The following is a 16442-nucleotide window of genomic DNA, read 5'->3' as shown; positions in this document are numbered from 1 at the left end:
TTGTTCTTGTTGTTGTTGTTGTTGTTTTCCAATAATCTTAGGATATGGGCATTCACCGTCATAGAGTTCACATAATTTATCCTTAACATATACAAATGCCTCACAACTGTGAGTATTGTTACAATAATTAAAACATCTTTTAGGAGATCTTATTGGATCGTTAATAGTCGATAGATGAGTGAATTGTTTTAATATACGTCTAATATGAGCACATGTAGCATTTCTGTGTACCAACACATAAGGATCGTTATCATCATCATCATCAACATTATGAAATAATGATGATGATACCATCTTATGATCATCATAACCATTTACGGTGATATGTGATGATATATCATCGATAAGTGTATATGAGAATGAATATAATAATAATGTTGTTAGAATAGATAGAGTTAGTACACCTAGTAGAGATCCAATACAGATACTCTTAGATAATCTCGGCTGCTCATGATGATGATGATGATGGCAACTTGCCATATGAAGGCCATGTAAGGTAGTAGTCATTATAGCATAAACATCGACAACAGCACCCACTACATTAGAACACTACTACTATTACTACGTCGTAGTCGTCGTCGTCGTAATCGAATGTATTATCAAACTACTGCTCATGCTGAACATGGTGGCATCATGCCATTGGCATCGTTTCAATAAATAATGAAAACAGTGAAGGTTAGTTTAACGCTCTCAAGTAATACGATAATAAACCACCCCCAATCCACTAAAGTAAATTCATGTCGCAGCAAATTTTCTTAGTAAGGAAATCTTGTCGATTCCCTTCCTATATGGAAAACCAAGAACTCCCCCCTTGTAACCAACGCAGTAGATAGGACCGAGGATAGTAAGGGAAAATAGGACTATCAATACTTAACTTAGTTACAAGTAGAAGAGAACAGCTTAGGGACAGCACACAATTGATCGATAGCTCCAAAGATAAGTGGAACAATCGGGACAATAGTAACACAATTGTTTACAGTCTTCCCCCTTCTAGAGGGAAAGGTTGATTATTATGGATACCCATAGCGTTGTGGTTTCCGTATTATTCGACCATAACGCGAGACTCGATTAAGTGGTACATCAGACTGGGGGTTATCTTGCGGAACCTCCACTGGATCATCGTCGGAAGTATCAGAGTCATCATAGTAGGGCGTCCATCGTGACTCTGGAGGCCTCTGGGTAGGAGAGGGCGGTGTAGGCTTCTTCGGTAGAGCTTGTTGTACTGGTCGAAGTCTAGTCACACTCGGTGTTACTTGTTGAGTATCTAGGCATAAGCGATTTGCATGACAGGTAAAGACGTAACCTGTTTGGTCAACTCGGACACGATAGGTAACTGGCCCGAGCCTCGATACAACAGTGAAACCTCGACGCCAGTGGGTTTGAAGTTTCGACCGTAGGTTGTCAAAGTAAATCAACACCCGCGAACCCGCTGCATACCCCACGGGGTCTTGAGCTTGCTTATTGAAGTGCTTTTGGTAAATATGCTTGGACTCAGCTAATTGCGCACTAACATAATCGATGATAGTTGCATGAAGAGCATCGTGAGGTAGGCTAGTTGACATTACTGTTGTAGGAATAATATAGGCATAGTGCGGTTGCCGTCCAAACATAGCTTCGAAGGGGGACATACCAATAGAGCTATGCTTCATAATATTGTATTGGTACACCAACCTGGATAGCTGCAACCACCAATTACTGTTTACTGATGCTGCAAGATATGTCTTCAAACGATCCAGCAAGGTGCGATGAAACCGCTCAACTTGTCCATTACTTGCAGGGTGAGCCACAGAGGAATATCGTATATCTATTCCATACCGGTGAAGAGTATCCCTGAACAGGGAACTATTGAAGTTAGGACCTCTGTCACATATAATAGCATTAGGCATTCCATAGGTGTGGAATACTCGAGTAAGAATATGAAGTGTCGTAGAAGTTGTCTCGTTAGGGATGAGGATAGCCACGGCCCATTTGCTGAAATGACAGCACAGGGTCAATAACTTTCGGCTGTCTATCGTGAGGATATCCACCGAGACCACCTGCCAGGGTCGTGTAGCATAATGTAATCGTAATGGTGCTGGTGGGCCATTCTTCCGTCGCAAAATACATACGGGACAAGTCTTGACATATGCTATACAATCGGAGCGTAAGGTAGGCCAGAAGCAGAACTTTATCATAGTATCATATAAGATATCTCCACCAAAATGACCGTCATTATGTACACTTTGTAGAAGTCGGGATCGTAGGGACGTTGGTATAATAGGGAGATTGAGAGGGTCATAATAGGGGTATGGAGTATACTTACGAACCAATAGACCGTCTTGAAGCTTCAGTTCATGACGGAACTTGATATAGGGCATTACCGAAGATGGTACATCGACAGGGCCGAGAGTTGAAGTTGTTGAAGTTGGAAGAATATTACGTAGGTTGACGCATATAGGGTCTGAAGACTGCGCTTCCTTGATTTCTTGGACAGATAATGGATCTTCTCCCTCCTTCGAGACCACCGGGCAGATAGGTAGCAAACAAGATGCTGACGGTAAGCCAATGGGATTTAGTTGTAATGGATCTTTGTTCAAAGTACCATCGACTCCCGGTAGTGAAGGATTACTGGTCGTTGTGGTAGTTGCGGTCAACAAATTACGCAATTCTTGGAATTGCTTTGCTGACAGAGACGGTGGAGCTGTGAACTCCAAAATCGTAGACGACGTTAGGCTCTGACCACCGAGCATAATGTATTCAAGGACCGACTGTAGCCTTGTACCGCGATCTGCCAAATTCAACTTAGTAGGAACCAGGACGATATTATAGTGTCGCCAATGAGCGTCAGAGACAAGTTCAGCATGATAGCTTAACTGCCTCTGACAAAGTGCAGCACTATGGGAAGATTGATGTGCACGTCCAGAAACTAGTTGACGATAGCTTGTCTGTGAATCCACCACATGATAAATGGAAGCCGGATAAAAGGTACGAACATAATGACTGTCTGCATAATTACAGGCACGAACAGACGCCAAAAGTTCAAGGTAATTTATATGTTTACCTTGATGTTTGGGTGGCCATATACCATACTCTCCTCCAATATAAGAGAGTGTCGTCATTGGAGTACCATAGAAGGCTAACCAAGAGTAACCAGTAGTTGAAGCATCAACATATATCACCAATATACCAGACGGAGCTATACAACCAACTGAGCTACAAGACTCAACTTCATTAAATTCTTGAAGACGGGCTAGTCGACCATGCCACAGATGAGACTCGTCATCTGGGAAAGGATGATCCCAAGCATACGATATCGAGCCTATAAGATGTTTGAGATAGTTCGTAACCACACTACATAAAGGTCGTAGAAGTAAAGGATCTCGAAGTTGGGCTACAGTAGCTAATAGCTTTCGACGAGTAAGAGGTTGTTCTGCTGAGACGCCTGCTTGTATATTCACCACAGGATACGACACCTTTCGTTGCTCTTTACTATAGAGAACTCCAACCAGCTTGGCTTCAGTAACGGACTCCACTTTCTCCTCCTGCTCAAGAAGTAATTGATCAGCTTGCTTAATCGATAAGAAGGAAGTTTTCTTGGGCTGAACTGTGAACTGAGCTTTTTGTAGAGCTTGCAGTACCAATGTCACCGCCGCTGATGGGGTCAAAGTCACTGAAGGTACCATCATGATAAGGAATAAATCATCCATATACTGGATGAGTTTCCAACCACCTTGCCTTAGTTTTTCATGAAGATTTTCATCATGAAAGAGTAGACGGAGACATATTTCCAGAGCATGTGGAGCTACACAGGCTCCAAACCCTAAACGCTTATGTTGATACACCTTCGATTGGTATCGAAAGAGAGTAAAGCGTCGCAGTGGTATTTCCAAACCAATGGCCAAAAATGCCTTAGAAATATCTACTGCTATGACGATTGGACCGAGACGTAGTTGTTGTTGAACTTGGCTGAGTAGTTGCTGCCGCATGGGTCCATGATGGACACAGTCGTTGATAGGCCGAAAATCCCATATAGGTCGAGATGGGGTGGACGTCGATCGTTGTGCAACCCCAAACCATTTGAGGAAGTTGCAATCAGAGCCAAATGAAGCCAATGTAGACGGTAATACTTCTTCAATAATATCATTATCAATATAGTACTTGACTTGCTCATGGAAGTATCGTTGATGTGCCTCGTCTAGACGAGAAAGAAAAGGTTCGGGACCGACCGATGATGTTGGAGGGGAACATGGCCAATGCCAGGAGACAGAGAAGCGACCGGACGGTTCGCGATAGACTGATAGTTGACGATCATCGTACAGTGAAGGACTTGGTTCTCGGACAACTGCTTGAACATGATGAGGTATAGACGATACCGAGGTCACAAACGGGATTGTTTGTGACGAACTTGTCAGCGACGCTGAATCGAAATCAAGGGACGACCTTGAAAGACGTAAGAAGTCCGCTCCTAGAATAATATCAGCTGGTAACTCTGGAACCACGAAGAATCGTAAAGAGTAAATAGCCGTGCCAACTTGAAGAGGTAAAGATACAGTTCCCAAGGTTTGGAAAGGTTGGTTGTTAACCGTTACCAAACTGGGCTTCGGATGAGTATCTAAGTGATAAGTAGGATCACGTATCCCAAGACCTTGTAGCACTTTCCGTTGCAATAGTGATACTACTGAACCAGAGTCTAATAGAGCAACCGCTTCCTTGGAGAAGATGGTGACCAAAATATGTGGTAGATAAGCTGCATGACTAGCTTTTTGTGTAGCTAAGACAGTTACGGGGAGGACTCGGCAGCTTAATGAGTCTCCCCCTGTCCGTTTCCCGATTTGACTTGGGAACGACAAGCTCTACTAACATGTCCTCGTCGACCACATTTTCGACAGACAATTGACTTGTCCATACGGCAGTCTTTTGCAAAGTGTCCTGGTCTTCCACACCGATGACATATAATCGAAGAGGAGCAAGAGGTAGGGGGTACTAAATTGACCGATGATACTGGTGGGTCTGATACAGAAGCCAACTCCTTATCGGCCAACATAGTATCAGTGGACGGCATACCTAACAGCTCAGCTGCATTAGGGGTAGAATCTGCTCGTAATCGTGCTTCATCAAGGCCCAAGAGTTGTTGTACTCTTACACCCTCTGCGGCTCCGCCGAGGTCCTACCCATCGGTTTGAAGCGCGTCTTACAAAAAGATCCGGAATAGTGCTAGAGCTCGAGTTGTCAAAGTGTTTCGCGACGGTGAACACGGGTACGTAATTGCAGCAGCTGCAAATGGTATAAAACATACCACAGCTGCCACCTGTGCAAGGATAGGGGGCTCTCACCGGTGCAATGAAAAAAGCAAATAATGCAAGTAAAATTGAAGTGCATCCATTATATGCAGTGTATTAACCGCATGTACACGTACATGTCGCCTACATGATGTAGGCAAGTTTCGGACATAATGGGATTTGCTCACTATGCCTTCGTGACGAAGGGGCGGAGCTCGATTAGTCCGCATCTTATGATTGAGATGTTGGGAAATAATGATCGTTGTGGAGATTCGATGATCAGAATTGATTTTCTCGTCATGGTCATTTGATAGTCGATCTCGAATTGTCACTATCGTGATCCATTGAGAAGTAGCAAGAGTCTTGCTGCAAGACAGCAAGGCTGACTATCGATCGTACTCATAGCTATGAACATAGGTTCAGATTTTCTTCGATTGTCTCTCATCGGTCTATTGTGGACCACAACCGCTTCTCGATATACAAGATATCAGTATCACAATGGTCAAGACTGGTGTTAGTACTCGTCAAGGTGGAAAAACTCGAGCCCGTTATTGGTAGAGGGAAGGCGAGGGGCTGCCCCTTCCCACCGAGTGTTATATGGTGGGTTCTCGACCCAGCTTTCCCGTATATACTCAACTACTTGTGGGAATTCCGTGCAATACTGTGCTGCAAAAAGCTCGAACATCCCCACAAATACCTGTTCAGTTATAGCAAGCTGAATGTAGGATAGATCGCGTAAGATATTGCACGCTGCATCATCATCAACCTATCTTCTCTTCAGGTACTTCTCGATATTCTGCTTCAGGTGGAACCGACACATGACCCGAGCAGCAGCAGGGAATACTTCGGCTCCTCCCGAAGTATTCCGTTTCGACATATATTGTGTTAAACTCGAAACATCCGTGGTGCTGAACATTTTGGCACCCCAAAATGAAAATAAATAAATATCCATCAGAAAATTTCAATATTCATCACGTTGAGTATTTCAACAACTGTTACAGGAGTACATCCTTAGACATTGTTAAAACATGCAATTCCTGGTAACACTTCCGTCCACCTACCACAAAAGCTTTGTCGCGTTCGTGGTGGCTGGGCACAGTAGAATTCGACTGGGTTATGGCTATAAGATCATTCAGTGCAGACTACCATTGGTAGTCTGCACTGATCCCCCATTCGTGGCCTTCTTCATTCTCCCAAGATAGTTCTTCACCTAGGAGAAAGGATGGGTTTTGGAAATCGCTGAGTAAGTCTGGCTTGTTGCTTGTTTTCGGGCTTCTCGTCGGCTGTAATCTTTCCTTCTGAGATCCGCCTCTGCAGTTTATCCGATATTGTTGGAAGATTAACCACAGCCTCCCATATCTTTCGTTCAATAAACTCTTTCACTGTATCACTAAGTCCATTCCGCGGAGTTTGCCGATAGACATGCGTCCCATTATTGGAGTATAGGACGACTTTAGTGGATCTCATATCATAGTGAAGATATATCTGCTCTCCTACTGGAGGATGTCCATCCTCGATGGATAAACGAGAATCTTCGCTGTGTGAAACTGGTTAGCCACAAGCAGTGCAGTAAAAATGTTGCTTATATCCATAGCTATAATCAATGTTTTGCTATAATTAATCCTGAGAATCAACGAGTAGTTTTACCTGCATGCTGAGAGCGACTAGCAGAGATACGACTTTCCACTGCCAAAACTCATCGAAGACGTAGATACTTGCATATGGCAGGCACGAGTGCCCCAACCGAATACCATGGAATGCACCGGATCGATCCAGAAGAGTTGCGTGAAGCCCACACTTCCAGATTAACGAATTTGATCAAATACCTGCATCACCGGGATAAAGTGGTAGCAGTCAGTTTTCTGAGATCTGATCGCACGCCCACTGTCCACTAGAGATTGAAACTCTTCCTGGAGCGCAATTGCCTTGTCTTGGGATAGACCGTTGAGCATAGAGCGGCTCCTCCCCATTGCTTCCCTCAAATTCACAGTTGCTCTGAGCGTCGGATCAGTTCAAGGGAAGTCCTCGATCTCGTACCAAGATTGATTAGTGTCTTCTGACCGTATTCCAAGAGGAAGTGGATCCGACCAGGTAAACACCGACTGACACTCAGTATTATGATCTAAGTCTAGGTTGGGATCTGATGACACACCACATGATAGCAGAGCATCTTTCCCAGTATACTCATACGTGTGGTCATCTGCATAGTGGTGCATTTTACATTCAGGATCATCGCGGTCCGAGAGTAGCACCCGATTCACAGTATTCTTATTGAAGTGGATCTTGACACCCAATTGTACCAGCCCAGGCGTTCCAATAATTAGATCAAATGCAAGGGTAGGCACCACCCAACACCAAATGCTTGCTCTCGACTCCATAGTGTCGACTGACAGTGAGACACCATCCAACGGTTCGATCTTCTGCTCCCCATCGGCCAGGCGTAGGCTCGGATGACCATGCTCGTGCTCTACAGATGCCGGGATCTTGTCAATATAGGCAATTCTCACCAGATTGACCGAGGACCCAGTGTCCAGTAAAGCAACAACCGCCGACGGTTCCGCTAGCGGAGCCGCCTCACAGCGCAGTTTTGCTCTAACCGCCGACAATCTTTTGGGTTTTAAGCTCGGAGATTAGTAGCTACCATGGCTAATAGCCAGCCATCCATCAACAACTCGACCACCATCACGGGCCTCGACGACAACAGCTGTAGTCTCCTGTGTGGTGTGCTTGACCATGCAATTGTCCCTGTTGCACTTGCCAATGGGTATAAATTCAAATCAGACGGCAGTCTTGGGCTTATCCTTCGATGTTGCTGGAAACTCAGTTTTGGAGGCTTCGACCTTGTTCTCAGTGATATGTTTGAAACAACAGCTATCACCCCGACGGCAATAACCAGATCGCTTGAACCCGTAGCATATGACACCCTCCGGGTTCTTCTTGCCACCACTTTTGTAGCCATCAGCCCTTTCGGGGTTACGGGACCAAAAGTGCTCAGCAATATCGACAAGCTCGTCGAAGTCCACCATTCTCGGCCCGAGATGGTGAGCCACCTCTTCTCGAACATTGAGTAGTAGACCTCTCCTAAAACGAGATCTTATTTCACCAGTGTTGATCTCACAATCTAGAGCTCAGTATCATAGCCTCCAACTTCACCCTGGCTGCATAATCGAGTGGCGACTCTCTCCGCTTCTGAGAGAGCTCAGCTGACTCCCAACGAAAGTCTAGGCTCTCATCTCTCCATTTGGTGTTGAACTTAGCGTCGAGTTTAGGCATTATCTCATCTATAGCATAATTGGTCTTCAATGCATGCTCTCTAATCTCGGGGTGTAGCGCCCCTTTGACATATCGTAACAGGTAGTGGACAGCCTTGGCACCGGTTAGGCTGTAGAGTCTTATTTGTTCTAAGACTTGGAACTTGAAATAGCCATATGGAACCTTTTGTGTTGGCCCACACCATATGTCGCCAATATCGGGTAGCGGAACCTCGTGAGGTTCATTAACAGAGGTTCTCGCCTTCTGGTGGACAATGTTGGACAAAACCTCCTTCAACTTCACTATAGAGTCAGACATATCCACATTGCCCTCCAACTTCTCGCCGTACTTGGGGGCCTCGGGAACCTTCTTCTCTGGCTCTTGACGGACTTGTGAGAGCTGTTGGAGTTGTCTCCTGAGATCTTCGACCTCGTTATTTATCTGGTCTATCTCTTGATGTACCGCAGAACGGGTCAGTATCCCGGTAGAAAGACAGGTCGGACCTTTCATAGCCTTGCTAGGGTCCGCTGTAGTACCAGACTCTTGAATACTACTCTTTGATGACATATAACTGCTGGATGAATTAGTTACTCTGATGGATGAAACAAAAACTGAATACGATCATATACATATCAGAACTCGTAATACACAATCTTCATCATCATAATCACTATCAGCGGGCGAGTCGAGAGTATCTTGAACCGCTAGAACCTCGCGTCTGCGTAATCATCACAGCGTGACACCGCAACAAAATTGACCAGAGAATCTTCTAATCTGTTCTGAGCTTTTACTAATTTGTTCTGGGCTATAATAATTTGCTCTGAGCTTCTGATAATTCGGTCTTGGCTTTTACCAAGTAGTTCTTGAAATGATGTAGAGTTCTTGGAACTGCTTGTGCTACTTGGGTCTGTTAGAACCACTAATTCTCGTCTGCAATAGACTTAGTGATTTAGACTGGTTTGATTACTAGTAGTCCTTGAGTCACTATATGAGGACGATCGTTGACTATTGCTCAAGCTATACAACGCTCGTCTTTGCGTTAGGCTAGTTGGTATTGACCAATTAGGGAAGCTGGTACAAATAGCGCGCACCCAAATAGTTGATTTCGTTTGGAACCCATTCCATTTGTTGTCTCGTTTAACTACCAACAATTTCCCCGCCGGGCCACGCAACTTCGGTAAGGCACGGACGGAAATCGTGAGATGTCTTGCAATTTTATGGCGGTTAGGCTCTACTATGAGGGCCACAATCCGGGGCCTAGGGGCAAGGTGAAGGGCAGTATTCCTATGAGGTGCAAAGTTCAGCTCCTCACGCGAGGTGATTTCACAAGGGCACTTTTGGGCCGCTACATTACGAATCTTAGTAGCTGCCAAGGTGCTCTATGGCACCTTACGCCCTCCGTCTTTGCATGTTTTGCTCTTTCTCTCCGCTTACATGCCGAGCCCAATGCGATTGATTTCAAACGTGGCGCAATAATTTTTGACTTCATTTTCGACTTAGGCATTTTCGTTACTGAAAGCCCCTCCGACTTGACAGTGTTGAATTGGAAAACCGAGTTCACGTCTTCTCGGAGGCTCAGTTACAGAAGAGCTAAAGGAGCAAACGGCAAAGAAGTGCCAATTAGCTGTGTAAAGCACAAGCCCGACAAGCGTCCAAAGAACGACGCTAGGCCTCGGGGACGAGTGTCCGCACAATCCGGGTCGAGTGTCCGCACCCGCGGAAGGTGTGAACCCTTGAAGTAGGCGGGCCTCCGGCCCGCCGTTACTCGAAGATCCTTCGGGTATCCACGTAGCATCCCACTGATGCCAATAAGAGCCACTGGTACGAACTACTACACGCGCATGCTATTTTCGTGCAAACTGCATGAAAGAACGCTGTGGTGGATGAAACTGCCGTCACTGACGACCCGTGAACTGCGGATGCTATCCTCAACGTGGAGTAATTGGTTTCCTCCATGGGTATTCTCAAGTATGATGAATGACATCGTGTTCATTTCTAATCCGTGCAGAGTAAGTCCGAAAGGAAAATTCCATTTTTTACAATTTATTTTACAAGGTTTTAGTGTATCCTGGTAACTGCTGCGGCTCCTAAATTGCAGGCTTTAATCCAGTCAACCCCGAGGCTTGGACACACGAATCGAGTTGTAGTGATCACTTCCTCGTAGTTATCGTTGGAGAGGCTCGTTATTATCCGTACAGAAACTAGCGGGTCTCAGTGACTCAATGACCTGTCTGCATGACACAGTCATGATGACAGGCGCGTGATTAATTCAGGTCTCGTGGGGAGAGTTTCAGAGAAGTCCACATAAATCTACTACATGCGTGGACACAGATCCTCACACCAAAAGCAGACTTTGGTGTAAACTCTCTGATATTAACATCATTCTATGGTACTCGGACCATCTAGTTCAGGTCCTACAATTCAGTTAGTTCACCTCAGAGTTCCTGATTCTATTGAGGACTCGTAGTTGCCTCCTTGCCGATAGGGCTGATTTGATAGGGCTGAATTTGCCTCGAAGCTAGAGTATGCCTTCAACAGTCTTATGTTTCGCGTGATAATGGTATATCAATAATCGCCACCAAAGATCATCATCATACACTGTGTATGATACACATGAGGAATACGGCACAAGAGGACAACGACGAGGGTATGGTAGTTTGTGTACATGTCTGCTCGGGGCACGATGGTTTTGGCGACGGAAAGTAGCTCGAAGGTGACTGAACTTCAGTCTTCAGTCACTGAAGACCTTGCCTAGCCTGGGCAGCCTAGGTGCGCACTAGAGCGCAAGGGATACTGAGTTAGTCAGAGTACTCTTCAGAGTATCAACAGTAGGTTCCCGACGAACCTCATGACCTATGACTACTGCTGGTCCTGTTCGGCCTCGTAGACCAGCCTCCATGGGGAGGGCACCCTCTTCCTCATGTCGATGGGATCGAACGACACGGGGTTAGGCGACCGATGGGTAAAACTCTCCCATTTTGATCAAGAAATATTCCAACTCGCGGACCTCAAGTGCTCTACGGTTTGTGAAATCGTTGATGTTGAGAGCGATCCCGAATTTTCACGATCTCAGGCCGATCTGCCCACTATCACCCCGAATCGGGGGCATCGGGGTCCCCGGTGCGCATTGAAGTCAACAAGTTGTGTTTGCTGGTCTGGAGCCGAGTCATAGACCCTTAGCAGAGTCTCAACTATATCATATACACTAATCGGGTTGCAATTCCGGACTCAAGTATCACTGCAAGAGTATCGGTAATTGTGTTTGGTGATCTGGAGCCGAGTCATAGACCCTCAGCAGAGTCTCAACTATATCATATACACTAATGAGAAGTTGTGAGTGCGCAAGATTCGCACAAGACATGTCATGTCATGTGATGTTCGGAGTGAGCAAAATGCCATCTTGCTTCTTTCGGTTGAAATTTTAAGCCTAAGTTCAAGTCACATACAATGGCTATTATATTAACAGCTGGAATGTGTATTCTCTGCGGCTTTTGCTGTTGTGCTAGTATGATAATTTCTACAACTCAGCAACAACTTTGGTAATTACTGGAAATATCTAATTATGTATAACTCTCGTGCATCAACTCCTGCATCATCATCATCATCGTCATCAGCATTGTTATGACTCAGTAACTCCCAGCGGTGGGTGAATCGCTCGGGAGAGTCAGATATCTTTGGGGATGCTTTCACGGAGAGAACATCGACGGACTGAACTGGAGATTGATGGCTGAGTATCACAGGGAGCGGATGGTCGAAGGCGATCGCAAGGAACCCCTCCGTGCACTCAGGAGCATCATCTTCAAGATCCATGGACAGAACGTTCAGATCGTTGACCAAAGAGAAACTGGTGTCCGGTCCATGCCCACCAGACTCCAATGGGATCGCTAAGCGATCATCGCTTGGTCGATCTTTTCAGCTTGCGTCGACACCGATGTTCGATCCAAGGTTAGTAAAAAGTCATACCTGGCCTTTTGAGCCGACACAGGTTTGTCGACTAGACTGACTAAGCGATCACCAGAAGGAGGGAAGATTCAGAGAGTGGGAAGAGGATATGACCGGAAGCCCGAGATGCTCCATAGAAAGGGGCGATTGAGGTGCGAAATCAGCACGAGCCCTGTGTTGACTTCAATTCCTTTGTGAACATTCACCAGACGATAGACCGGGCAATTGGAAACTTGTGGGCTAGCCGCCAGTTTGGCACTACAGATACGACCCGTAGGGAGGACGATAACATTGGCTCGTCTTAGGAGATCCAATCCTTGTGGCGAACAAGCGTGCATCATTGCCCCAGAGTCTAGAAGTCCTACGAAGGCCGCTGTAGTTCCCGTACCAGTCTTGAACTGTAGCTCGACATGCTTCAAGAAATTCTCTGTAGCGGAAGCTGTTCTAGGTGCAATCGCAGCTACGACCTCGACAGTAGACGCACGGATACCGTGAAGGTCTCCAGAGTGCTGTAGTCTCAGTCGGACTCCCTGCGGAGCTGCTAGCCACCGGAGCTTTCAAGCAGTGTAATGTGTGATAGCGTTGACGGTAGCGTTCACAAGAGACTTCCCAAGGGCAAGTCCAAGGATCAGGACAACGCAGTTTTATACGATTGTTGATGTTACATCTATTTAACTTCTCGATAGGTGACGGAGCCGCCCAGAACTTAGCGAGGCTAGGTCACTTAGGGTCGCGGTGAACGAACGAGGTAGATGTCACCGCGGCTTCACGTGGTGTGGGACCAACCAGTGATAGAGCTCTACCGCGTACGAAGCACGTTGAATGGCAAGCTGGTTACCCTGACAGATAACAGCGTAGATAGTTCGTTTGTCGCTACTCCCCGTAAACTTCGGGAAGTCCGCAAGAACCTTGGAGGCACCAGCGAAGTTCTTTCTTTCGGTACAAGTGAAAGGCTTCTCTCATTCATCCGCAGGAGCCACGGAGTACTCGGGTTCTGGTCTCCAATGAAAAGGATGGACAAGACGCGGTGCTGTTAGCGAAGTAGAGTTGAGGAAGCTCACGGTAAGCTCGCAGCGGGAAGTCGCACGTCACAAGAGTTGAACTCTTTTGGATTCGAGTCCCGTTGGCTGGTAGCTGATAGAAAGCCTTTCCTCGTACCCCCCTGCGATGGGGTGGAGATAATTCAACTCCTTATTTATGGATTTCCTGTAACCACCTATATTGTGTTCAGTAATATGGAGGTTTGGGTGGTTGCCGCTGGCTTATCAAACCCGTGGCGCTTCTAAACTTTATCTCCTATATACAACATCCTAGTTATAACACCAGGTCAACCACGAAGGTCAATAAACTAGGGTGTTGTGAAACCACTCAAATCAAGATAATCTAAAAACCCTCCCAATAAACCGCCCAAACCAGTTCATCAACTTTCCGACATCAAGTTAATGTCCGCAGTATATGTTGCACTCGGACGCCGACAACTATTACCTGTCAACTTTATCATATCATCAACTTCTTGCTTGGAGAAGTCAAAAACGCTTCGACCGTTCCATACCAAGTTGTCGAGCATCCGTCGGCAACTTCTAATAGATCTTATCAAATATTCTCAAGCATGCTGGTACACTTACAACAATCTTTGCCACACTCTGCACCACACAACATGATCCTCTATGCATACGCTGACCCTTGAAATGTACACGATCACGCACTATAGTCTCAGAGGAACCCATTTTGGTAACATCCAACTCAATCTCTATAGTCATACCTATCGATCCTTTAGATGCACCATCGATAACTTTGATATCCTTTGCTCGAATTTCCAATAACTCTCCTCTAGAGCTAGTGAAATGCCCATTAGGATAGCATCCTTGGTTTGTTAAAGTTCCACCGTTCTTAACACACCAACCGGTAATTTGAACAAACTTTCCGCTACTTTTCCGGTATCGACGGAGCTTGCCTCTTTTTCATCTGAGGTTTTATCTTACGCGCCGATTGCAGCGTCCTAGCTACCAGCTTTTCATCCGATGTCGAAATATCACCGAAACCATGTAATTGGTTGAGTGTCTTCAATCCCGATGTGTATTTCGATATCGTTGTGTACTGCAAATTTATTGATTCTACTAAACCCCTCACAAACGTAACTTCAAACCAGACGATGGGGAATCCATTCCCATGGAATTGTGTTATTTATACGCAGATTCATAACCTTTTGTTTGTTTCTGCTGATATATAAAGTTCTAGGAAATCAAGGAAATTCTTTCTCCCGTCCCGTTTCCGCCCTAGCTTAATGAGAAGCCCACTCAGCAAACTTGGAAAATATCTACTTCGATGCAAAATATTTCAAAACTTATTCAACACAACAAACAAACGCAACAAATTACTTTCAAATTATATTCTGTTGATGACGGGAAATCCGTTTCCCATTCGACCCACACCGAGTATCAACTACTAACATCGGATTATATCCTAGTTAAAAGGACACTCACAGAAACAAACTTCCAACCTCACACAAGATACCCGTAGTAACTCAGTACTATTAAGTATCGGACATACATCACAACCGGCTATCGTTTAGCTGCCGTATTATCTCTCGGGCCCTGCCCCTGATTCCTAATAGCTCTTTTATCCATATTAGCATCCATTTGCTGAGTAGTAGGCGGTGAATGCTCAGCAAACTTGAAATCTTTACATGGGCAGTCTTCTTTGGTGAACCTGCATGTACCTCCCCACACCACTTTGACATATTTCTCGCCCCAGGTGCATTCGGTTCCCCCGACATCGAGAAAGCATCCGAACACACTTCTGCAAGACGCTCAGGCTTTAAACTCTAGCCAGAAAGATAGAGAATGCACATCCATTAGTGCACCAAACAGGTGACTAACCAACCACTACCGCAACACAAGGCAACTTCAAATGAACAGTAAACAGAACATACATGTGCATAACTTACTATACATATGTATGTCGGACCAATACCATACTCGGACCCATTCAGTTGGACTGAAATAACAAGGATTTAGAGACGTGACAAAACGAGAAGCAAACCAACAAAGCTATAACAAATTCTACAAGGAAACAGAGAGGAAACAATCGAATGCTCAGATGTTAGCCTCAACAATAAAACATTGTAGTTGAGTTTCCAGGAAAACCACGAGGAGGTCTCTGAGCTCATACCCATCTAACAGTAAATCTCAATACATTCGTCCTTGAACTAGCCCCATAAATGGACCTTCATGGGACCTGGAAGCTCTTCTCCGAAACTCAGCTCGGAAGGACAGTTCCACTGTGAAGCTCCCCTTAGAGTATTGTAGTAGTAAGCTTGTCTAGCGGATGTTGGTGGGGCACGTAACCAACCCTCATTCAGAGGGGACGGAGCCGAAGGAGGAGGGAGAACCTGGGAAGCTAGCTGTGCTTCAACGAGACAGGGCAAAGAGGGACCTCGGTACCATGATATTTCTCTAGAGTAGAAGAATGGAGAGGGTGACCTCCGGGACAGGTCTCTAAGGAGACTCGCTAACCGCGAGCTCGGGAAGAGGTGATCCATAGACCATAGTAGATGCGTGGAGAGGACGACGAAGAGAGGCTGGGGATCATGACCACCGTTCCAAGATAAGGTAGGTCATTAAGCTGCGGATTCTCCTCGATGTGGACCTCTTCCAGAAGACAGTAGACCATCCCAGAGCGTTCCTCACGATGAATGATGTGGAGCTCGTAGAACATGTCGTCAAGTTGTACAAATCGCGTTGAGTAGGTGTCAGACATAATGCACATCCCGGTAAAAGATATTATGACTCAGTAACGCGATATAGGTCGATGATGGCGACTCTCAACCACAGTAAGTAGCAGAGTAACAGAACGATATTAAAAAAGAGACGGCTCTTAAGGCAAAACACCATGTCTCGTCTCGTCTGGTGAGCGACTATGAATGAAGGTGAACCGCGGGTGCCTGAGGATGAACTACGGAACAGCCAGAACGCCGAACTAGAGGACAGT

The 16442-nt window shown here is 45.7% G+C and overlaps 2 protein-coding genes across 2 annotated transcripts in view; one reads left to right on the top strand and one right to left on the bottom strand.

Annotated features, from left to right (window-relative positions):
• Pmar_PMAR007743 (hypothetical protein) overlaps positions 1-6202 on the top strand; it is a gene marked incomplete at both ends in the record, with an annotated part of 7700 nt that extends 1498 nt beyond the window's left edge. The window contains 9 exons of the mRNA XM_002767158.1: positions 435-496; positions 2353-2419; positions 2789-2964; positions 3443-3532; positions 3606-3655; positions 3995-4099; positions 4179-4339; positions 5788-5858; positions 6040-6202. Of these exons, the coding sequence (XP_002767204.1) occupies positions 435-496; positions 2353-2419; positions 2789-2964; positions 3443-3532; positions 3606-3655; positions 3995-4099; positions 4179-4339; positions 5788-5858; positions 6040-6202 (945 nt within the window). The remainder of the gene's footprint in view (positions 1-434; positions 497-2352; positions 2420-2788; positions 2965-3442; positions 3533-3605; positions 3656-3994; positions 4100-4178; positions 4340-5787; positions 5859-6039) is intronic.
• A 1833-nt stretch (positions 6203-8035) lies between these two features.
• Pmar_PMAR007742 (hypothetical protein) lies at positions 8036-9077 on the bottom strand (the record flags this gene model as incomplete). The annotated part of the gene is made up of 2 exons (XM_002767157.1): positions 8036-8339; positions 8377-9077. The coding sequence occupies 2 exons, from the start codon at positions 9075-9077 to the stop codon at positions 8036-8038; spliced, it is 1005 nt and encodes a 334-aa protein (XP_002767203.1).
• Positions 9078-16442: the final 7365 nt, after the last annotated feature.

This window comes from Perkinsus marinus, assembly GCF_000006405.1.
Source record: "Perkinsus marinus ATCC 50983 genomic scaffold scf_1104296971094, whole genome shotgun sequence".
Classification (NCBI taxonomy): Eukaryota; Perkinsozoa; order Perkinsida; family Perkinsidae; genus Perkinsus; species Perkinsus marinus.
The sequence above is the reverse complement of the archived record's forward strand: the minus strand, read 5'-3'. Positions and strand labels throughout refer to the sequence as shown.